General features: G+C 36.2%; 1 protein-coding gene across 5 annotated transcripts in view; it reads left to right on the forward strand.

The window, feature by feature from the left end:
* The window catches only part of LOC106079457 (solute carrier family 49 member 4-like), a 206,223-nt gene that overhangs the window by 137,683 nt on the left and 42,783 nt on the right, over window positions 1–25,757 (forward strand). For 4 of the 5 annotated variants that reach the window (XM_056004138.1, XM_056004143.1, XM_056004141.1 and 1 more), the window contains one exon: window positions 5,445–5,495. The exons of the other annotated variant lie outside the window; for it this stretch is intronic. In XM_056004138.1, coding sequence (XP_055860113.1) covers window positions 5,445–5,495 — 51 coding nt within the window. The remainder of the gene's footprint in view (window positions 1–5,444; window positions 5,496–25,757) is intronic. 5 annotated transcript variants of the gene reach the window in all.

Below are 25,757 nucleotides of genomic sequence, written 5' to 3' on the forward strand. Positions count from 1 at the left end.
TCACGACAATCCACAAAACTGGTATGTACTCTTACCTGCAGCACTATTCGCTTATAGAGAATGTCAACAAGAAACTAAAGGGTTCTCTCCATTTGAGATGATATATGGCGCCAACCCACGAGGACCCATGCCAATACTCAACGAATCTCTAATACAAACAGATTCAAATTCACTAGAGTCAAAAACAGCATAGTCATAGATGTCAAAAACTTTGTCATATCAGCATGTGAACAAGCTAAAGAAGCCACAGCTAAAGCAAACAGAAATACTCAAATTAGAGTCAATCAAACCAGAAAACTCTGACAATTTGAACCAGGAGACAAAGCATGTTTATTGTTACCAGACAAGAACAACAAGCTATTTATCAAATGGCAAGGTCCATTCCCAGTACTCAGAAAAATCACAGATGTTGATTATGAAATTGACATTCATAACAAAAAGAAAATATACCATATCAACATGCTTCAAGTACATTTAACCATTGTAATTATTTGTGAATAGCTTTTTCAAGTTCTGAATTAAAGTATTTGTATTTGTCGAAGAGAAGTTTCTTCATTGAATTTAATAATAACATACTTATATCGTCTTATCGACTAGCAACTCTAGATGATCTTCTTATCAACTGGCAACTTCTAGATGATCATCTTATCAACTAGCAACTTCTAAATGATCATCTTATCAACTGACGATTTCTAAATCCTCGGCAACCACGATCATTGATTGTCAATATAGATCAAGATAATCTTCAACGTGACATCTAGCACCATTGATGATCTTGACAAACCCCAATACACAAAAAAGGATCCAAGTTAAAGTGCTGTAATTACAGAGGAATCTCTCTACTAAATGTGACGTATAAGATACTGTCTACTGACTTTTTCGTATATTTTGCACTCTCATGAGATTTTCATGAGCTCCTGGTAAATTGACAAGAGGCCGCGGGAAATCTCTTATAAGTTATAAAATTGTTTAATTTAATAATTTATACACCTAGAATTAGCGCCCAATCCCATAATACAGATTTATTTATTTTGATTTTTTGACCCGCTTGCCCTCCCACATTAAATAAACCTGATTGCGGCTATGTCTTTTTCTGAGGAGGAAAAAAGGGTGGTGTCATCAGCGTATGCTTTAACCTTAACTACGGGTGTGGGGCCTGGGATTATTATCCCTTTGATTCCACTATCTAGCCTAATGGTTTCTAAAAGGGGTTATAGGCAAAGGGTGTATAAAAAGGGGTAAAGGGGACACCCTTGTCTGATCTTCTAATAGGGTACTGCCACTAAGGGTTTGGTTTATTATGAGTTTGCTTGTGGCATCAGTGTAAACTAGCTTTATGTATTTCTTCATTCTTCCATCTGTCTTCGTCTTGTCTAGTATTTTGAAAAGGTAGTCATGGTCTATTCTGTCGAAGGCTTTTCCCTGGTCAATAGAAAGGAGGGCTGCTTTCAAGTCTTTGTATTTACAGAAATATATAATGTCTCTTAAAAAATGATTAAGTTCGTCGATGTTTTTGTCAGGGTTGCTACCGTATTGATCTTGTCCTATTAAGTGTGGTATGAGGGGTTTTAGTCTTAGAAAAATCATTTTTGTCAGAAGTTTGTAGTCTGTGTTTATAAGTAAGATCGCTCTAAAGTCGCCAGGTGTTGTGTTGTTTTCTTGTTTCTTTTTTTGGTAGGAGTGTGATGAATGCCAAGTTGAAATCTTTGGATAACTGTTCTGTAACTAACATGTCGCTGTATAGTTTTAATAGTAGGGGTCCTATTTGGGGAAAAAAGGCTTTGTAAAATTCAAATGTCAGACCGTCTGGGCCAGGGTATTTGTTGTTTTGTGTTGTGTCTAAAGCAGCCCTCAGTTCACCAAGCGTAAAGGGAGCGTCTGTCTCTATCTGTTCTGTCGTAGGTATTTTTTTTTTTTTGCAGTTCTGTAAAAATACTTTTTGTGCGTTGTCGTCCGTCTGTTCTTTGTAATAGAAATTAGTAAAGTGTTTCGTAAATATGTCTATTATTTTGTCCATGTCGTGTATAGTTTCTCCTTTACTATCAATTATGTTGTCAATAGTTCTGTCAATTTGAATGTTTTGTTCTGCTGATAAAAAAAGGTTTGTGAGGCCCTTCGGTTATTTTTTTACTTTTGCACCTCAATTCCGCTCCTTTGTATTGATAGTTAAATAGTGCTTCTAGTTCTGTTAGTATATGTGCTTTGGCTGCTTCTTCTTCTTCGTGTGTTAGTAAATTTTTAAGTATTTCCTTTTCTTTTTTTCCTTTTTGAGTTGACTAGTGTGGCCAGTATTTGGCTTTGCTGCTTAATGGAGCTTTTAATTAGGGTCCATATTTGTGTGACTTTGAAATAGGGTGTGTTTGAGTCCTGTATTATATTTTTGAGGAGGTTTGCAATTGTTTTTTTAAAGAGCGGGTCATTTAGGAGGTCGTTGTTAAGTTTCCAGATCTACCAACCGGAAAGCCTTGATGACTTCCCCCAAAAAGTCATGCGTTTTAATTGTTACACGAGGAGCAGGACCCTCCATGTTTGTGTTTTGTTTGTGTAATTGGGAGTTAATGTAATTTAAATCCCCTCCCCCTATTATTACATTTTCTCCTGCGTACTGAATGTGTAGAATGCATCCCGAAAAATTCGTGTTTCTTTTTGTTTTGAGCGGGTGCATAAATGTTAACTAAAGTGTATGTGTGTTTTTTGTGAGCTTGTCCTAATAATAACTATCCTCCCACTATTGTCTTGATATGAGTGTGTGATTGAAAATCTATTGTATGTTTGAAAAATGGATGTCCCTCGTGACTTTCTAACTTAACTAAAATAACCCTCCCGGAGGCCCATAACAGCTTTTTTTTTGGGCCTTGTACTCTAACTGTGTGTTGGTTTCCTGCAAAAAAAAAATAATAAAATCTGGCTTGTATTTCCTAATGAGATGTACTATGTATGTGTGTTTATTGTTTAGCCCTCTGATGTTGAGTGTCAAAATTTTGATGTCTGCCATGTGTTCGTGTGATTGGTTTGCGTGTTTGTTATTCTATTGTGTGTGTGTATGCCTTTATCTTTAAGAGTTGCTTTGTTGTTTATGTGTTTGAATGTGTGTTAGGGTCCTCGCCCTCATCTATGACTAGCACTGACGGGGAGTCTGGAAAGTTCAGCTCGAGCTTGACCTGTTCTTCCTCTCTTTTCTCCTGTCCTACCCGGGGATCCTCGTTTAGATCCTCTGATGAGGAAGAGACAGAGAGGGGTTCCTTTTTTTTGGTTGGGGTGGTGGGTGCTGAACTAGCCCCTCCAGATGTTTTAAATTTTTTACTTTGCTTAGATTTGTTTTCAGGGCTGTTAGGTGGGGGGAGACCACTTGGAGTAGCTCCCTTAGCTTCTGTTTGTTTTCCCCCTTCATTTGCTGCTTTCAACCATTGTGAAGCCATCTTTTTTTTAGCTGTTGATCAATCTCGGATTTCTATTTCTCTCCCTCCCCTTTAAGGGCCATGGCATAGGAGATTTTCCCTCCTACCTCCTTTGCACCTTCTGTGGGGTTTTGGTCCCGTCTGGGGTTCGCCCTAATTGGACACTGGTTTGACCTGTGCTGATGCTGCCCGCAATCACTGTTGTCTGCGCCCCGTAATGGTCAAAAGGACCCTGTAGGTCTTCGGATCATCCTCGTATCGTAACTGAATATAATGGGGTAGTTCAGTCTGCTTGTGGATTTTTATCCAAGCCGCCCACTTATCTGAATTGCCTAGCTTGATTGGCTCTATCTTGGAGCCTTCCTCTGCAAAGGCTCCAAAGATTTCTCCTATCTTTGCTTTGTTTATTGTAGGTGCTACCCAGTGGAGGTTAACTCTGGTTTTTTCATCTTCCAAGGTAGAGACGTCTACCTTGAAGTCCTTCTCATTCCCGAATAATTTCCCTAGTATACGGGTTCTCACTCGGACGGATGTTGGGACCAAGAACCAGACAAAGGGGTTATCGAAGCGGTAGAGAAAACTCACTTCGTCCGGTGTTAATTTCAGGCACTCTATTAAGCTCGCTATAGTGGTCTTAACAGCCCCATGGCCTGACAGCTTTAGAAGCAAGGTACCTGGGAGATGGACAAGTCCACCATCCAGGTCCTTTTTTTTTCAGTGAAAATGTCTTCACTGACATTTTGAAGTGAGACACAAGTAAAGAGAAAAAGAACGATAACTACACTACGAGGAAATATAAACTACACAAAAACTTAACTACACAACACTCGCGACGTCCACTCTAAACAGGAACACAAAAAAAGCCACAGAATCACAAATATTCCACACTAAAAATGAAAATCATTGAAAAAAAACAACCACGGTTAGTGTTTTCCTATTTATATGTATACTTTTAAATGACCCATAATCCAAAAAAACTGCATTTTTATTTGTGTCTTTAAGTGTAGTAATCTGATTACATAGTTCTTGCATGTATTCTAAAGTAGAATTTTGTGGGCTTTAAATACTGCCTATCATTAGGGATGTTGAGGTGGTATTAATTGTACAAAATGTTAATTTTATATTTTTTGAGTTAGATAAGGTAATTTCTTCTGCTATAAGAGTATTTTTTATTGCTAAAAGAACTCCTCTATGATTTTCAGCCCTATCTTTTCTAAAAATTTCATAATTACTATTGAAAATTTCTGCATTATAAATTTCAGGATGTAGCAAAGTTTCTGTCCCTGCAATTATGTCTGGTTTCTCACATTCTAATAAAATTTCAAAGTCTGCTGTTTTGTTCCTAATGCTTTGAAAATTTATTACTAAGGTTTTAAGCAATGTACGGTATTAGACACCACAAATAATTTCTTTAGACTTTCTTTTTCAAGCCTATAAGAACAAAATGTATTTTCCATACAGCCCAATGGAATGCCCCATTCTCGTTCTCTGTACTACATTTATTTTTTTAATGTGACCTATAAATAAAAAGGAAATATCTATTTGATTTTATTAAATTGAATCATTTATTTATTTGAATGTAGAGAAATGACAGTGCTAAAAAGTATCATTTCTTTTGCTCTATCTCTTTCTCTCTCTCTCTCTCAAAAAAAAAATGAAATAGACTTTAGATCTATATTTTTTGATGTTATTAGGATTAGTTGTTATTTTCTTTTATTTGTACCGCAACTAAAAGGAAGATGAAATGACGTTATGCATATTAAAAATAAGTTGATTTGGGAAAAGAAATAATTTGCTTTAAAAATACGTAATTTGTGTGCTAATCCAAAATGACCTAGTTTAGTTTCACATGTGGCAACAAATTTTTGATATAATGGATGTTTTTGACAGGAAGAAAAACATATTTCATATTCTTTAATTCACAAAACAATTTTCTTTTGTGCTTTCGTTTCTATTCGTTATAGTAACTATTTCTGTACAAATCAATGGTACTCTATTTCTGTTTAATGCTGTTTGATCTTTACATGTTTATTTTCTTATTTCCAGAAGACAGAATTATAGAAGGCAAGAAACAGATCATGTCTTATATGTATTATGGTTAGTATGATATAAGTAAAACACATGCATTTAGATCTAAGTCTTTCATCTTCTTTTCCTGGCTTCTCTGGTGGTACGATAGACAACTTACAACCTCTGTTATTTCCACCTCCACAGATTCACAAAGCCGACAAACTTTATTACTATTAAAGAAAGTACCACGTGACCGAGCCTTGCTCGGTTGAATTTCATATGGAAGGATATTTATACCCAAAATCATTTTGGAAATATTTTTATAATTACGAAAATGAATGATCGGGTAAAGATTACCAATTTCAAGAGTTGCTTCTGTGCTTTTTTAGTTATAGATGTAATTGTACATGGCTATTAGGTCTCCGAACAGTATATTGGCTTGGAAGAAAATTTTTACAGTGTAACTTCTCAAATGGTTATGTTCAGACATTTAATATTGCATTCACTTTAAAACATAGTGAAATAACATATTTTTTCCTAAGAGACTTAAAAACATTGCGTTAGTATTCTAAAGAAGCGTTTCCATGTGGAATCTCTGTTACGCCAACCACCTTTCAGCTCAATAAAAAAGATTGCCTTTGGCATATGTTTGTCCCCTATACAGGATATGTGCCCTGCCCAGTGTGACTGTCGGACTATAAGAAGCTCATACCGGCATTCACAAGAACATCGCTGTTAGTAGTGCAATGTTGCCACTGTATGTCCATGATGGTTGCAAACATCGAGGATGAAAGCGTTCAAGAAGCCTTAGTTGCTTTGTGTAAAGAGGGGTTGAGAGAACCACTGCTTGGTAGACACTAATTTTTTGTTGGCAGGCGAGGTGATTTGACACTACTGGTCCTGATCAAACGCTTAAAAGCAATGCGTAATTTGATACTATACTTCCCAATTTGGGAAGTTGTATAAACTAAACTGAGAATATTTATTCATTTGCTTTGAAAAGAAAACTTGACCAATCAGATTTATAGATGACATCTATTAGCTTACCAAGTCACAATAAATGTTAGTATTTTTGTAAGAAAAAATATAATAAATTTGCCGATGTATGATTAGTCATTTTGTTTTGAGTTCTCTATAAATTGCTTGTACTTTTATTGCGGAGAGCAGTGTTGACTAGTCTAAAAGCCTACAATAAGAAGGTGTCCAAATGTTAAATAAAAGTTGTTCATGTTTGCAAATAAATATTTTAATGTACAACTGTACTCCAGTGACGTAGGCGGTGTCAAGTTGTTTTTTCTTTGAAGTCATATGGAAAATTTTCATTCATAAAACATTCTAGCCAAAACTAATTTTTCGATAATGAAACATTTTCAAACCAATACCTTATCCTATACTCTTAAGCGAGTATTTCTTGTATGTATGTTTGTATGTATTGTTATAAACCTGGTGGTGGCACAGATGGGGGGTAGTGGTGTGAGTGTAGTCAGCCGACTCAAATCGCCCCAGGCCAGCGCTAGACGAGCGGTCAACCGTGACGAGTTACGAGAGTTGTAGTCATCTGACCACCCAGAATGGTCCAGCGACGTTCTGCCCGGTTCTAGAAGGCCATTAGGGACCCTATATAAGAGCGGAGGTGTCGCAGTCAAGACGGTTGAGAAAAGTGGTTCACGACAGAAGGTTCACGACAGGGGTTCAGAACACGGTCGACTACAGCACAGTTCAACGGTGTGGTTCTTTACGGAGCATTACGGCGGTTCAGTGCGAAGTACTGTCAAGTACAGTTGAGACAACTGGCGTCTTGATCTTGGTCTGCGATCGAGTCCGACACAACGAGCCTAGTGTGTGAAGTCAGTCCTAAACTGTTGAACCCAGTGCAAGCCCGGAACGAGACGGAGAGGCCAGTGCAAGAGTTGATACGGCGGTACAGTGTTATCGGAGAGATATTTGTACAGTGTACGTGTTGCCAATTGTACAGTATTGGCTGTTATTTATTCAACTATTAAAGTGTTACGTTACTTTGGAGCCCTGAGTTGTCAAGTTCTTTCAGTTGGTGGTGTATGGTGCAGTTTGCAGAGAGCCTGGATAGTGAGATTCGTAACAGTATGTATATATATATCTGTATCATAGCTCTGGACTAGTCGTCACTACGCCTAACAGCTTAATAGCTACTGTGAGAATGAAGCGATACGATTGGTTAAATCTTGTTTCTCTTTTCTTTCAGTATTGTTGAGGGAAGTGACGTCTGACATAGATAAAAAAAAAACCTGAAAGAACCCCGTTTTTTTTTAGATGTCAAGAATTTACTGACTAATTTATTAAATATAAGTGTTTCTAAGCATTTAAATAAAAAATGGTAAAATGTTTACTATTACAACTTTTTACGCAAAATTTAAATATGTCAATAACTCAATTTTGAAAAACCATAGGAGTTTCCCTTAAATGTAATTGTACTTTATAAATTGATGACTACGTGAGCATTATATCTTGTTAGTGTGTCTGTTTCACAGTAAGATGAGTTAATGTGTGTAAGCAAGTTTCTATCAAATGGTATGTTTTGAAGTGAAAGTAAAATGGTTGAAAAAAAATTATTCTATTATTTATAACATATTCCATGTTGACCAATGAATTAAATTCGCTTAATCTTTGATAATGCATTAAATAATGTACAGCAGAGTAGTACATTTTAAAAATCCACTGAAGGACATGTAATCATGTTTGTTTCAAGGATATATTTTCAGTGATTAATAAATTAAATGCCTAATAGAACCGAGCTTAGATCGGTCATCCTGGTATCTTATCCTATACTCTTAAGCGAGCAATTCTTTTATGTATGTATATTTATTTATATGTTCATTTTATTTCGAAAACGAATCTAACGATTTTCTTTAAAATTTCAAGGTATCTATACTATGAAGTAGAATGTTTAGCGTATGTATGTATGTGACGAATAGACATCAAAACCGCTTGACCAATCTTGATAAAACTTGGCAGGAATGTTCCTTGGGTACTAACTTAGACCGTAGTGTATGTATTGTAGCCCTAAAACAAACCTAAGACCCTAAAAAAAATAAAGTTGACCGACACTATTAAAGCTATAGTTTTATGACTCTAGGCCATGTTTACAATGTTGACATGAGAAAAGATCGAAAGGATTTAGACCTAGATCTAATTTTAAGAAATACACCTTGCGCGGATAGTTTTTTACTTTGACACATGAAAATACAAAAGAAGGTCCATTGATTTCATTATATAATAAAATTAGCCTTCAAATGTGTATTTCAAAACCATTTTTTACATAAATTAGTTCCTTATATCTGTGACTACAGATTTCCTGACGAACATTATTTCAGTAGACAATACCGTAATGTTTTTTTCCATCCCTAGGTCTAAAACTCTAATTCATCTCTAGGATGATAAAACTTCTCTTCGCACAGATAGTTTTATACTTTAACACATGAACATACTAATTATAGTCCATTCATTTCATATTTTGATCAAATTAACATTCAAATTTGGTTTTCTAAAGCATTTTTAATAGACTACATTCGTTTACGAAAGCTGCGAAGCCGAGTTGAGATAGGTCTAGATTCATTCATGAATCGCGTACTAAAAATTATTTTGTTTAATTGTTTACTTTATAATCCCATTCATTTAACAAAGCTATCTCTCTTTTCGTTTTTAATAGATATGAATGTATCGGCTTCGGGTAAACCCATTTTCGCAAAACTAATTTTATTTTCGTAGCGAAAGAGAAAAAAACTTGAAAGGATCATTAGCTACGTTTAACATACATCTAAATCCAATCCACTAGATTAATAAACACAAAATTAGACCCGCAGGCCGCTGGTAATGTCAGGCTAGTATATAAATTAAAGAGAAAAAAAATTCTCTACTCATTGGTCACATAGGTAAAACTCGAGGTCGACCGTTATATCGTTTTGAAAATGTTTATCATCAAAAAATTTATTTTGGCTAGAATGTTTTATGAATGAAAATTTGCATGAAAATTTTCCATGACGTCAAAGGGAGAAAAACTTAACACCGCTTACGTCACTAGGCTTATTGCTGCACACTAAAACATTTCTTTGCAAACAAATGAATCAATTAGACCTAATCAAGCATTGGCGCACCATGTATGTGTAGGTTCTACTAGTCTTGTCAACGAAGTAAAAGCCACCTACATCGCTCTCCACAATTAAACTCTAAACAATTAATAAAACTCGCAAACCACAATAAACATACATACCTCTGCAAACTTTATTAAATTTTTTTTTCATTCATAGTTCCACCATAAAGTAATCTACTAAGTGTTTATACGAGCATTATTAAAGTAAAAAAAAAGCGGTGAATATGTATAAGTTGCATTGTAATAATTGAATACCTTTTTTTATCGTGCAAGCTCCAAGTCTCATGCTTATAGCATTCACAGAGCGCTGTGGTCCACAATCTCTATAGTCTCACGGTGGGGGGAGGGGTATCTGGACGAAGGTTTCCTTGATATAAGCCTTAAATTCGAGTCCAAACATTAAGGAGGAGTACAGTATTTTACGTGGCTACGTAGCCCCAGCTGCGACCCACATAGTTTGCCACATCCAAAATAATTATAACCATTATATGCCAGTGGTTGATTTAAATTATCTTTTCACCGTCTATGTCTGTCCTCGGCAGTGGATTTTCTTTTGGTTTCTAAAGTGTATTTCGCGGCCTTTGTAAAAAAAAAAATCATCAGCTATTGCGTTCTGAAGCCTCCTGCAGTCAGATGCCCTTTTCTATGTCAGTTAAAGCAAGTTGGTGAGAAAGCTGACCCTTAAAGCATTTCTGTGGGACATCTCTGTTACGTTTATCACCTTTCAGCTCACAAAAATAGACTGCCTTTGCAAATGTTCATAACCCCAATACAGGATAGTGCTTTCTCCAGCGTAACTGTTGGACCATAAACTGTCCTTACCGGCTCTAGCTGTAACATCGCTGTAGTGCGGTCTTGCCACCGTATGTCCATGATGGAGTGAAAACTTCTTTGGTGAAAACGTTCAAGAAGTCTTAGTTGCTTTCTGTAAAGTACCCATGTTGCAGATCAATATAGAAAGTTTACTTGGTAGAAACTGATTTTTGTAGACAGGCGGAGCGATTTATTCGCAAACTCATTCCTGAAGGCGTCCTAAAGCACTTCTGACTTCGGGTATATATCCATCCTTAAGACATTATTCAACCGAGCGAGGTTCGGCCACCTGGTACTCTTATATAATACGAATGTTACTTCAAAAAAGAAGATGATTACGTCCTACGCGTCATGAATTTAGTCATGCATATTAACCAATGACTTAAATTCTGCTAAGTCACTGATTTTCCTGGCTGGCTCAGGCAACCCATTCCATGCTCTAATAGCACTAGGGAAGAAGGAGTATTTGTACAAATTTGTCCTAGCATATGGGACGAGGAATGTGCCTTTATCTTTGTGTCTTTCTGAGTATTTTATTAGATTTTGCTTTTGTATTAGAAGATTATGGTTCAGTGTTTTATGTATAATTGCTACTTAACTTTTGCGTTTTCTATCCTGAAGGCTTTCTAAATTTAGTGTTTTTACAAGTCAAATGTGAATATTCGTTTGTTATAAATCTCACTGCTCTATTTTGTGTCTATTCCAGTTTCTTAATGTTTTCTTGAGTTGAAGGGTCTCAAACAGAGGATGTGTATTCTATTATTGGCCTAACCAAGGTTAAATAACATTTTAGTTTTATGTTCTTATTTGATTTATAGAAATTTCTTTTAATAAACCCTAATGCTTTGTTTGATTTTTTGATAGTTTCATCAATATAACGGTGGACCTCGAGTTTTCGCGAAGTAGCCAATGAGTTACGAATTTTTTTCTAATTAATATGCACATGCCTTGAAATTTTAAAGAAAATCGTTAGAGTCGATTTCGAAACAAAATGTGTATATACCAGTCATCATTATAAAGTACCAGGTGATACCGGGCTAGCTTGGTTTAATAATTCCTTAAGGAAGTATATATACCTGAAGTCATTTTGGTAATATTATTGTAATTACGTAAATGAACGATCAGTTAAAGACTACCAATTTGAAGAGTTGCTTTTGTTTTAGTTATGTTTTTATATCTGACAGTAAATTTTGAAGATTGAACGCATTGTAATAAATCAACAGCAAAATAAAATGTTACCCTGCATAATATTACTATGTTCTAAGCTATTTCAACTGGAAATAGTTAGTTATTAGCTTAAAAAAATTGACCTGTCAGATTTATAGATTACATCTATTTGTTTACAATAAATTTTAGCAAAGGGGTTAAACTAAATACTTATCGACTGTTTTGTGAGGTTTGTGCATAAAGGTGAAGGGATTTGGGTCACCAATTAGCACATTTTAAAACCATAAAACATAAGAATATTCAAAACTTGTGTTTAAAAGTATTTTTTTTACCTGTAATGTTTTTTCTTTCAATATTAAGCGACTTGAAGAAAATACTTCTACGCAATATTTTACTTTGACATAAGGTATAATTTGTGTGATATGTGGCTGAGTGACAAGAGTCGGTTGGCTACTTATCAAATGGGCTCGAGTTTTATTCCCGACTCGAGCAGGGTTATATTTACAGGTACCCACTCCCCAACGTCCAAATACTCAAAAGATTGAACCATAGCGCTCTGTTAAGGCTAAAAGAATGCCAGTTGCACTATTAAAAGTGTACTTACTATTAAAGTATTATACAAGCACTACAATGCATTTCATAAATCTTCATCATTTTTAGCGCCCCCGTAAAGGGAAAAGCCGCTATTAGGTTTGTGCAAAATGTCCGTCTGTCACACTCAGATCTCGAAAACTAGAAGAGATTTGGAAAATATTATTTCACCATTAAATGCGTCTTGAAAAGTTTAGGTGCAACGGCTACTTTTGGTTTTCTAAAAGCAAACCGTTTAATTTATAAAATTAATTATGCAAGCGATTTTTTCATAAAAATACACCAATTCTAAAACAATTACGTAAATGTAAGGGAGGCAATGTTACAATATGCTAACAAAGAAGGTCGAACGCCTGTGTATTTTCAGTATACTAAGGCAAATATATTTATAAAATGTACTAGAAATAGTTAAAGGTGTTTTTTCTGGTCAACTAGATGCTAAAATGAAAAGAAAACATTTATGTTTGTTTATAAAGGCTAAGAATGCACTTTGTATGAAAATATCACGCACAATTTTTAAAATGGACTTTTTATGCAGGGACTTTCGTGTAGTAGCATAAAGCCCGGCCATAACATGGCGCTAAACCAATTTCTTAAACTTGTTCAAAAAATCAGATTTTATTTATTTTTGTTTAGTGCCCCCACCAGAATGAAAGAAGGTTTATTTTGTGCGTTTTGTCTGTAAGTCGGTCTGTCCGTCAGTTAGATTTTAAAAAAAAAAACACTAATATTTTTTTTTAAACAAGCAGATTTTATTTTTCATTTTTTGTTTAGCGCCCCATCAGGATTATTTTTGTGCGTTTTGTCTGTTGTTCGTTCTGTCCGTCACGTTTAGATTAAGAAAACAACACTTAAAGGAATTTAAAATCTGATTTAACATTTAATGTTCCTTCCGAAACCATCTCTTTAGTTTTAAATATCTATAATAGATTGTTTCGGATGGTTCTGTGAAAACAAATCAATGTCAACGAGTGTCTGTTTGCTCTTCTAATTTATATTATATTAAATTTCCGTGCTAAACGTTGCAAAACACTTGATCATTCATATGTTGTTCCCTTTTTTTAATGTAAATAGCATATAAATGTTAAATGAAAATCTCTATACTGACTTATATTTCATTAAATATAAAGTTGTTCCTGAAACTATTACATAAAAAATAAATTATGTCAAATTATTGTTTGAAATCGCATCATTGACTTACATAACACTTATGTTTATTTTGTTCTTTAATAATGCATAGACTCTTAAAAACACTTATGTAGATTGAAATTATTATGGAACTATGAAAGAAAATACATAAAAATGTGTTTTAAGTGCTCTATAAATTGTTAACAATTTTATTGCGGAGGGCAGTGTAGGTAGCTTTTACTTGAAAATTTTATCTCATTAATATGCACATACCTTGAAATTTTAATGAAAATCGTTAGAATCGTTTTCGAAATAAACTTTATATATATATATATATATATATATATATATATATATATATATATATATATATATATATATATATGACATTACCCGCGCCCTGCGGGTCTAAGTTATTGTTTACTAATCTAGTGGATTGGATTTAGATGTGTGTTAAACTTAGCTAATGATCCTTTCAAGTTTTTTCTCTTTCGCTACGAAAATAATTTTAATTTTGCGAAAATGGGTTTACCCGAAGCCGATACATACATATCTATTAAAAACGAAAAGAGTTATAGTTTAATAGTACAATTAAAACGGGTTTACCCGATTTGTTAAATAAATGGGATTATAAAGTAAACAATTAAACGAAATAATTTTTAGTACGCGGTTCATGAATGAATATAGACCTATCTCAACACGGCTTCGCAGCTTTCATAAACGAATGTATTAAAAATGCTTTAAAAAAACAAATTTGAATGTTAATTTGATCAAAATATGAAATGAATGGACTATAATTAGTATGTTCATGTGTTAAAGTATAAAACTATCTGTGCGAAGAGAAGTTATATCATCTTAGAGTTGAATTAGATTTTAGACCTAGGAATGGAAAATGTGTATCATTACGGCATTGTCTAATGAAAGAATGTTCGTCAGAAAATCTGTAGTCACAGATATAAGGAACTAATTTATGTAAAAAATGGTTTTGAAACACAAATTTGAAGGTTAATTTTATTATATAATGAAATCAATGCGCCTTCTTTTGTATTTTCATGTGTGAAAGTAAAAAACTGCACAAAGTGTATTTCTTAAAATTATATCTAAATCCTTTTGATCTTTTCTCATGTCAACATTGTAAACAAAGCCTAGAGCCATAAATACTATAGCTTTAATAGAGTCGGACAACTTTATTTTTTTTTGAGGGTCTTAAGTTTGTTTTAGGGCTACAATACATACACTATGGTCTAAGTTAGGACCCAAGGAACAATTCTGCCAAGTTTTATCAAGATTGGTCAAGCGGTTTTGATGTCTATAAGTAACATACATACATACATACATACATACATACATACATACATACATACATACATTTTACGTCTCGAGAGACGATCTTTTCCCTTTGCAACTTCTTGTGTGACTAAAGAAGCCAATCCTTCATACACAGCTGCGATCGCAGGTTGGGCATATATAATCACCAGGCGCCGTTGCATTATCACCCTTCTTTCTACTTCTGTTGTGTATGACATCTGCAATCCGTGACCCTTCCTTTAAGATCGCCCTCCATGTGGATCTATCCAGTGCCACTCTTTCTCAGCTGCTATGTTGATTTTGAAGAGCTTCATGTCGCGTTTCCATACATACGTATAACGTAGAAATGGGCGACCAGCGGCTCTCCTGCCTTCGATTAGATCGCCATACAGGATGTACTGTGGAAGTCGACCTACTGGCATTATACGAACGTGACCAAGCCAGCCAAGGCGTCTGCTGCTGATAACAGAGCGGATGTTCTGACACCCTGCTCTTCGTAGCACTTCCTCATTGGTTATCTGATCTTGCCACCTTATTTTAAAGATCCGCCTTAGGCATCGGAGGTGGAAGACATTCAGCTTTTTTTCCTGCCATGAGTAGGTTGACCATGTTTCACTTCCGTACAGCAAGGTGCTCAACACACATGTCCGGTAGACAAGGGCTTTAGTACTGTTAGTCAGCAATATGTTGTCCCAGACTCTTTTCTACAACCGTGACATGGTGGCCTTTGCCTTGGCTATCCTGTTGATTATGTCTTTATCCAGTAGAGTGTTGTTGGATATGATGGAGCCAAGGAAACAAAAGTGACCAACAATTTCTAGTGGTTGGCCATTAATGCTTACTTGAGATGCAGTGTTTGTGTTTTGGACAAGTATCTTAGTCTTGCTTTGACTGGTGTTTAAGCCAAACTTCTGGCAAGCAGCAGATAGTTTGTCAACCAGGGACTGTAGCTGAATATCAGAATCAGCCACAATAGCTGCATCATCAGCATACAGGAGTTCCCTGATGAGTAGCTTTCTAACCTAGGTTTTTGCCCGCAGCCTTGATATATTAAATAGTTTTCCAGAGGATCTTGTATGGAGAAACACACCTTCGTTTATGTCGTGGTACGCATAGTGCAGTAGACAGGAGAAGAATATGCCAAACAGAGTAGGTGCGAGCACACATCTCTGCATGACACCACTGCAAACCTCAAAAGGTGCTGATTGGGCTCCATTGAATTTGACAGTACATTTAGTTTCCTCATGAAAGTCTCAGATCCATATAAAAGGGTTGAGAGAACAACTGCTTGGTAGGCACTGATTTTTGTAGGCAGGTGGAGCGATTCATTCCGCCAACTCACTCATCGAGGCGTCCAAAAGCAAAACTTCCCTTGAAAACGATGCATCATTCGATACCATGCTTCCTAGATATGTGAAGTGCATGGTCGCCCACAGGATTTTTTGCAGGGGGGTGCAAGCTGTCGCCCATGGCTCAAAATCGTATCCTCAAACTTTCTTGTTATATTCGGGCCCTCATACGTAATCGAAATTAAATGCCCAATATTTTTTTTTCATGAAATAAAATAAGAAACTAAACACGTGAACAAAGTATTTACTATACACATTGTTAACTTTACCCGTGAGGCCAGTGCTTGCCTACGATCGATCAAACAAAAACTGCAAATGCTGGCTGTGGTTGAAAAAACTGTCAATAACTTTACTAATGCATTGCTTTTCGTTGCGATGGACAAGCTGGCGATGAACGCTTGTCGCCCAGTTCTGATATTCTTCTTTGCATTGCAGCTTTCGCATCATTTTAGGTTGAAGACAAAAAACAAGTTGAACTGACCATTATTATTGCTCGAAAAGCGAGACATAATGAAGAAACTTAAAATTAAGATATGTAATGTAAAGCCGTGTTTTGTAATAACTCCCAAAATCCAAACATGTGGTTTTTTCTTAGTGTGTCGACTGCGAATTCTCGGCAGCATCAACTCAATATCCGGTATCAGTTTTTTTTTCTTCCAGCAGTCGCTCCTTCCTCAAGATGACATCTCTGACGTGTTCCTCAGGATGGTCAAAAGGAAAAGCACAAAAGGAAAATGCTGAAATAGATAGCATCAGAACAGACAGGCGGAACTACATTAAAGCACTGGCAAAAGAAGCAGAACAGTACCAAAGACCTGTACTCAGTCATTAAAAAGTTATCTGGAAAATTTGCCATGTCAGAGAGACCAGTAAAAAACAAAAATGGTGACGCAAACCCACCAGAGATACCGCCAGCTACAAGAGAGCTACCTATCAAGTGCAGTGCACCCACCAAGGAAAAGATTCGCAACGCAATCAAGCAATTTAAGAATGACAAATCTGCAAGACCTGACAACATCCCAGTTTAAGCACTAAAGGCAGACATTGATACCAGTGTGAAGTTACTCTACCCTCTCTTCTGCAAGATATGGGAAAAAGAAGAAGTGCCACCAGAGTCAAACTCCTAAAGAAAGGCGATCTTAATTCCTCCTTCAACTATCGAGGGATAGCACTACTGTCCATTCCAGGTAATGTGTTTAACCGCATTCTGCTAAACCGAATGAAAGATGCTGTAGATCCACATCTCCGTGATCAACAAGCAGACTTTTGAAAGGAAAGATCATGCACAGATCAGATAGCGACGCTACGTATACTTTGGAACAGTCCTTGGAATAGAACTCCCCTCTCTACGTCAGTTTTATAGACTATGAAAAGTCAGACCCTCTGGAGACTTTTGAGACACTATGGATTGGCTCAAAAATTACTAATATCATCAAGAAGTCATATGAGGGGATGACTTGCAAAATAGGGCATGGCAGACAACGGAAAGAGGCATTTGAAGTCCAAACAGAAGTGAGGCAAGGCTGTTTACTCTATCCCTTCTTGTTACTACTAGCTATGGATTGGGTCTTGAAGACAGCAACAGATCAGAAGCGGAACGGTATACAGTGGACACTTTGGAAACTGTTGGATGACCTTGACTTTGCAGATGACTTGGCTCTTCTTTTTCACACACAGCAGCAGATGCAGAAAAAGATAAATGTTGTTGCAGACAATTCAGTTATAATGTGTCTTACCATAAACAGAGAAAAGAGCAAGGTGTTCAAAATAAAGGCATCCAGCAATACATCCATTAAAGTCTAGGGTGAGGCGCTGGAAGAGGTGGATAAGCTTCACCTTTCTCGGCAGTATCATAGATCACCATGGAGAAACAGATGCAGATATCAGAACCCGCATTGGTAAAGCTCGAGCAACCTTCCATCAGCTAAAGAACACCTGGAAAATCAGGGAAAAAAGCACCAACACCAAGATTAGGCTCTTTAACGCCATTGTAAGCCAATACTACTTCATGGAGCAGAGACCTAGAGAACCACCATCACCACCATGAAAAAAATCCAAGTATTCATCAATACCTGCCTGGGAAAGATTCTTATGATCCACTGGCCAGACAAGATCTCGAATGAGGAACTGTGACAAAGAACAAAGCAGCAGCCCATTGAAGTAGATATATTTCAGAGACGCTGGAGATGGATAAGTCACACCATTCCGAAGCCTGCATCCAACATAACAAGGCAAGCCCTAACCTGGAACCCCCAAGGAACAAGGAAGAGGGGACGGCCCAGGAATACATGGCGCCGTGATTTGGAAGCAGATGCCAAGCAGATGAGCAAGACGTGGGGGGCAGTTGGAGAGACTCGCCCAGGACCGAGATGCCTGGAGGAAGCTGATTGATGGCCTGTACCCCAGAAGGGACCACAGGCAGAGATGAGATGATATGCTTGCTAAGTTAATTAATTACGTTCTGTAATACTAACTTTATTATTATATAATTTATTTAAAAATGTTTACTTTTTTTTTAAATAGAAAAAAAAATGTATTTAGTATGCATATAAGTTGGACATAATTTAAAACAATTAATAAGTAGTTTTTCATATTATCGCGTGAACTGCAGTTCTGAGTCATAATTTTGGAGCACTTAACTAAAGGACATTTTATTTTACGAAATGTATTTTCTTGAGGATTTCGTCACAGTCTCAGTTGACATTGCATGTTAGTATATTTTTGTGTTAAAGAATAAAACTATCTTTGCGAAGTCTATCAACTTAGAGTTGAATTAGAGTTTTAGACTTACGAATAGAGAGATGTGTAGCATTTCGGTCTTGTCTATGAAAGCATGTACGTCAGAACATCTAAATTCTTATCTTATCTTATATAATACAGACGTTACTTCAAAAAGAAGATGATTACGTCCTACGCGTCATGCATTTAGTCATGCATATTAACCAATGACTTAAATTCTGACAAGTCACTGGTTTTCCTGGCTAGCTCAGGCAACCCATTTCATGCTCTAATAGCACTAGGGAAGAAGGAGTATTTGTACAAATTTGTCCTAGCATATGGGACGAGGAATGTGCCTTTATCTTTGTGTCTTTCAGAGTATATTATTAAATTTTGTTTTTGTATTTGAAGATTATGGTTCAGTGTTTTATGTATGATTGCTACTTTACTTTTGAGCCTTCTGTCCTGAAGGCTTTCTAAATTTAGTGATTTTACTAAAGGTGTTACTCTAGTCAAATGTGAATATTCGTTTGTTATGAATCTCACTACTCTATTTTGTGTATGTTCCAGTTTCTTAATGTTTTCTTGAGTTGAGGGGTCCCAAACAAAGGATGCATATTCTATTATTGGCCTAACCAAAGTTAAATAACATTTTAGTTTTATGTTATTATTTGATTTATAGAAATTTCTTTTAATAAATCCTAATGCTTTGTTTGATTTTTTTGTAATTTCATCAATATGTGGATTCCATGACAGTTTTTCATTTATTATAACACCTAGGTATTTTGCGTTTTTAGTCTGTGTTACTGGTTAGCCATAAATAAGATTAGTGGAATTAATTTGTTTTAGTTTTTTTGTTACTCTTAACAACTGACATTTTTCTGGGTGGAAAGACATGCTCCAATTTGATTCCCATTTCTGTAATTCATCTAATTCTCTTTGTAAAATATCTGTGTTTTGTGTTGTTTTTATTGTTCTATATATTATGCAATCGTCTGCAAAATAATCTTACTTTATTCCTGAAGTAATGCAATTTGATAAATCATTTATGTAAATTAAAAATAGTAGTGGACCCAAGACTGTTCCTTGAGGTACACCTGAGTTAACTGTTATCGGTGTTGATTTAGATTACAGTTTGTTCTTTAAAATCTTTAATCCACTGAAGCAATGGGCCATTTATGCCGAAATATTTTAATTTTTTAAGCAAACTATAGTGGTGAACTTTGTCAAAAGCCTTAGAAAAATCTAGTAAGATAGCATCTATTTGTTCACTATTATCTAAACCTTTTGAAAAATCATCAATTAGTCCTATTAGTTGTGTTTCACATGATCTATATTTCCTAAAGCCATGTTGGTATGGTGTGAGGACATTATGTTTGCCTAAGTGGTTTATGATGTTGCTACATATTATGTGTTCTAGGAATTTACATGTGATGCTGGTAAGTGATACTGGTCTGTAGTTTCCTTGTTCAGATTTTTCTCCTTTTTTAAATAGTGGGGTGACATTAGCTTCTTTCCTGTCCTTTGGTACTCTGCCCTGGTTAAGTGAAGCCTGAAAGAGTATTTTGAACACTGGGGCTAGCTCATTGCTTAGTTCTTTGAGTAATCTAGCTGGGATACCTTCAGGTCCAGACGCTTTATTTGGTTTGGTGTTGGCTAATAGTTTTTGAATTCCATTTTCTTGTACTACTATATCTTCTATGTTGTCTACTTGGTTCAAATTCAGTACTATGCTTTGTCTCCTGGGGCTGAGAATGCTGATGCAAAGTATTTTTTTAGGATGTTTGCTTTAGTTTCATTATCATTATGTATTATGTTATGTTCATCTTTTAATGGCGCTATGCCTGTTGTTTCCATTTTCTTAGACTTAATGTATGACCATAGGTTTTTATTGTTATCTTTAGATATTACATTGTTTATGTATTCACTCTGCAGCTTTGTGCTTACTTTTGGGTTAAGTGTTTAATTTTTATATACTTTTTGTAAATTCTTTCTGCATTAGTTTCTTTAAATTTTCTATATAGGTTTTCCTTCTGTTTACAAAGCTTCTTTAGTCTATTATTAAACCAGCATTTATTTATTTTGTTTCATTTGCATTTAGTTGGTATATGATTTTCTATAATGCTTTTAAGATGGTTTTTAATGAAATTCCAGAGGTCATCGACTGGTTGGTTAATGTCTTTTTCTAATAAGAATGTTTGTTGAAAGTTTAATGCAGCTTGGTGTAGTTGTGTTAGGTTACATTTATTCCAGAGTAAGATTTTTCTTTTGGGTTTTGTATTGGCTACTGCTTTTATCTGACTGTGCATTTTTATGATGGTCTGATAGACCAGGGATAATATCATAATCAACTACTAATCCAGGTCTGTTGGTTAAGAAGAGATCTAATGTGTTGTTCAATCTGGAGACATGATGCATGGTACCATTCATCGCAGGTGTCACATTGAATGGCTTTCTGTTTCATGGTGCATACTTTTTTGCAGATGTTGCATCTATCTTTAGATCTAGGCCCTGGATTTGACTCTACATCTTCTGCTATTAATATTAACAGTGATAGGTATTTATTTCTGCTGTGTCTGATTGAGAACTTCCATTTGTGATGGGTAATCTTCTTTATTGTTATGGATGTGTATGTTAGGTTATTTTTGAAGTTGCATTAATCTAAAGTGTGATGATTGATTATGACTGTTGTTTCCTTTTTAAGTTTAGTGTTGACTAAGGTAGATCTAGTTCTGTGTTCATCTAGTGTGTATTTAGTAATTATTAGGAAAAATAGCCAGAGCAATTTCATGATGACTGGCAGATATAAGGAACGAATTTATGTAAAAATTCTTTTAAAACACAAATTTAAAAGTTAATTTTATTAAATAATGATATCAATAGACTATATTTTTATTTTCATGTGTCAAAGTTAATAAAATATCTGTGCAATGTGTAGTTTTAAAAATTAGATCTAGAATGCAAGAAAACGCTTTTGGCGTCGGGCTTTGCCCGAACACCACTAGAGAAGCTAAAGAGCGCTCCCCCAGACATCCAAGCTGTCAAGAGAAAGGCCTCAACATGGCTGTTTTCTTTTTTCGCCGAAGGTTGAGAAACGCTGCTTCTTTTTTATTCTGATATATCTATATTATAAAGTAGAATGTGAGGTGTATGTATGTATGTATGTATATATGTATGTATGTATGTATGTATGTATGTAGGCCTATGTATGTATGTTACTTATAGACATCAAAACCGCTTGACCAATCTTGCTAAAACTAGGCAGGAATGTTCCTTGGGTACTAACTTAGACCGTAGTGTATGTATTGTAGCCCTAAAACAAACTTAAGACCCTCAAAAAAAATAAAGTTGTCCGACTCTATTACAGCTATAGCATTTTATGGCTCTAGGCCATGTCTACAATGTTGACATGAGAAAAGATCGAAAGGATTTAGACCTAGATCTAATTTTAAGAAATACACTTTGCGCAGATAGTTTTTTACTTTGACACATGAAAATACAAAAGAAGGTCCATTGATTTCATTATATAATAAAATTAACCTTCAATTTTGTGTTTCAAACACATTTTTTAGATAAATTAGTTCCTTATATCTGTGACTACAGATTTCCTGACAAACATTCTTTCATTAGACAATACCGTAATGAATCGCGTACTAAAATTTAATTCGTTTAATTTTTTACTTTATAATCCCATCTAAAACTCTAATTCAACTCTTAAGATGATAAAACTTCTCTTCGCACAGATAGTTTTATACTTTAACACATAAACATATTAATTGAAGTCCATTCATTTCATATTTTGATCAAATAAACATTCAAATTTGGTTTTCTAAAGCTACATTCGTTTATGAAACCTGCGAAGCCGAGTTAAGATAGTCCTAGATCTATATTCATTCATGAATCGCGTACTAAAAATTATTTCGTTTAATTGTTCACTTTATAATCCCATTCATTTAACAAAGCTATCGCTCTTTTCTTTTTTAATAGTTATGAATGTATCGGCCTCGGGTAATCCCATTTTCGCAAACCTAATTTTATTTTCGTAGCGAAAGAGAAAAAACTTGAAAGGATCATTAGTTAAGTTTAACATTCATCTAAATCCAATCCACTAGATTAGTAAACACAAACTTAGACCCGCAGGCCGCGGGTAATGTCTGGCGAACATCCTTTCATTAGACATTACCAAATGGTTACACAAAAACAGTGATTAACACATCTCTCTACTGAGTCTATTCCTAGGCCTAGGTCTAAAACTCATATTGAACTCGAAGATGATAAAACTTCTTTTCGCAAAGATAGTTTTATGCTTTAACACATAAACATACTAATTATTGTCCATTCATTTCATATTTTAATCAAATTAACATTCAATTTGTTTTTCTAAAGCATTTTTAATACATTCGTTCGCTGTTCCCTAAAGCTGCGTATCCGTGTTGAGATAGGCCTATATTCATTCATGAAAAAAGGTCACGCATGCGCAACACAGAATGAACTCTATAAAAGCCAATTTTTAACTCTAGATTAGTGTAGATTTAAATCTATGTCTACCTCAAGATCTACTTTATACTTTAACACATGAATATACAAAATTAAGTCTATTCATCTCAAAATTTAATCAAATATATGTAGGCCTACAAGCAAATGTTTTAATTTAAACAAATGGATTTAAGCCTTTAGCTATTCTGATTTGATAGCTTCATTCACACTATTTTTATATTGACACATTCGCTTTACTTATTACATTATTATTTCGTTTAATTGTTTACAAAACACTCTCAGTGACTATATCGACAGTAATGCGCAAATAAAGACCCGCGGGTCGCGGGTAACATATGTCTAGTATATATATATATTAGGGTTCGCGAGAACAGAGCGCAGCCAGAACTCTCTATAAAGCTTCTTGTCACACTCTGCAGTCAAAGATCAGGGAACTAAAAATAATTGGTGGCTTGAGCTGTCCGTAAACATGCAGAGACAGGCTGACACTGGTGACACACGCTCTTTCTATGAGTCGCTTCGTTGTGCCTATGACCCAAATTACCAGACTACAGCACCGCTAAGATCATCCGATGGTTCTATACTATTTAAATCAAGGCGGTCATACTAAATCGCTGGACAGAACAATACAGTATAATGTTTGGTTATAAAAGGCACGTATCGGGGGAATCGCTGGCAAATGTCCCTGTGACAAGTCAAAAGCTTGCTGTCAGAGTTACTCAAACTTATCACAGCATTAATTATATTTTATCATTATTTATTCATTTTATTTTTCTTATTTCCCCGTCCTATCCCCAATTTCACCCCCCTCCCCACCTTTTCCTCCCCCGTCTAGACTCAGTCTACCACCTTGGAGATAGCTAGGCCGCGTCCTTTCACTTATCTGCCCTTGATCGGGGAAAGATAAACACACAATCTCTTTGGTCTTAACCGCCGGATGTCTGACGGTCGCGGTTGACACCACCTTGGGTGGAATGCAAACCAATCTTTCTCCCACCCTCTCCCACGTCTCTCTTTGATCAAAGAGATTACTCGGGTCAATACGCCTCGTGACACTCCAAGGTGCGACTCTTGTCGGATTCACCCACGTGTAAGATAATTCTTAGCCTAGGACATTTCCTGTTTCCGCCCGTCTCTCCCAGGCCTTTATAAGGTAGATTAAATCAAGACAGACCCCCTTATTTCTCTATTGCTGTCAGTCGAGTCTGGACTACTTCATTTGTTCTTACTCTTCGAGGAATACCTGGTGCCTCCCTCAGGTGTCTGCCTATTTGTTTGGATCTATTGCCTTTGTACTTAAGGCTATTCAGCACTGCACACTGGCCTACTTGCTATTGAGTATCATCTACTGCCTACGTGGATCTACTCAACTCTATCACTTGACGCTATCGGCTCTACTTGCCTGCCTATTCGACAGCCCACCTGTCAACTTATTAGGTACGACGTCCCTATACACCTAGAGTCTGTGCGAGACGTCATAGCTCCGCCTGAACTCCGCAACTCACAGGACCTATCCTGTTAGCTGCGCTGCCCACGGCAGATCAGCTCTGCCCGCAGTACCCTTGTGCCCACGGTAGCCGGCCACCCGCCCTACTGTGCCCACTACAGATATCAGAACTTTGGATTGAGACTCCACAAGAATTGTATCACCGGTGTCCCTCTACCCGCTAGAGCGCCACCTCCAGCTGCAGAACCTCAAGCCAGGACACAGCCAGCTCCGACCCAAGCAGGACAAACAGCTAAGTTCAGAAGACTAAGTGACATACTCTCTTATTAAGTGCAAGAGTGAAGATTAAATATATTATTGATTAGAGATAGATGCAAACCCTCCCACTTTTTATTCTTCTATGTAAATATTTATGTAAATAAATATTCTTCATTTTCAACTTTGCATCTTTCTTTCAATGCTTGTCTCGTTGCGTGCCTGCTCCCGATTTATATGCTGACGGGTTGTTGTGTGACCGTTCCAAAAATAATCATCCCCTAGACATTAAACACGCCAAACAGACGTCACTTTCGCTAACCTGTCACAGTCCCTCAGAAAACTATAAGAGAGGAGCTCGACGACCGACCGACATCTGAAGAAATTGAGACAGCAATATTTAAACTCAAAGAACACAAGGCTTCTGGCTCTGATGGACTTCCCGCTGAAATATTTAAAATGGGTGGTGTCGCCCTGACCGAGAGGCTAACAGACTTGTTCACTCTATGCTGGGAGAAGTGCGTGGTCCCACCTGAACTTTAAGATTCCGTAATCATATCCATATACAAAAAGGGATGACAAGTCTAACTGCTCCAACAATCGAGGCATTACACTTCTGTCAGTAGCAGGTAAGATCTTTGCTCGAGTGTTGCTTGACCGACTAAACCATTCTTTAGTGGACGAGGTCTTATCTGAAAGCCAATGTGGTTTCAGAGCCGGTAGAGGTACATCTGACATGATATTTGTTCTGCGACAACTACAAGAAAATGCAAAGAGCAGAACCTAAACGTGTACGCTGCCTTTGTGGACCTCACCAAGGCTTTCGACACGGTCAGTTGCGATGGTTTGTTTCGTTCTGACGGCAATGTGCTCAATCTCCTGCGTCTACTATCCCATACAAGAACAAAGGAGATGGTCATAACGGAGCTTCTCTATTGCGATGATTGCGC

Source organism: Biomphalaria glabrata, chromosome 11 (genome assembly GCF_947242115.1).
Source record: "Biomphalaria glabrata chromosome 11, xgBioGlab47.1, whole genome shotgun sequence".
Lineage (NCBI taxonomy): Eukaryota > Metazoa > Mollusca > Gastropoda > Planorbidae > Biomphalaria > Biomphalaria glabrata.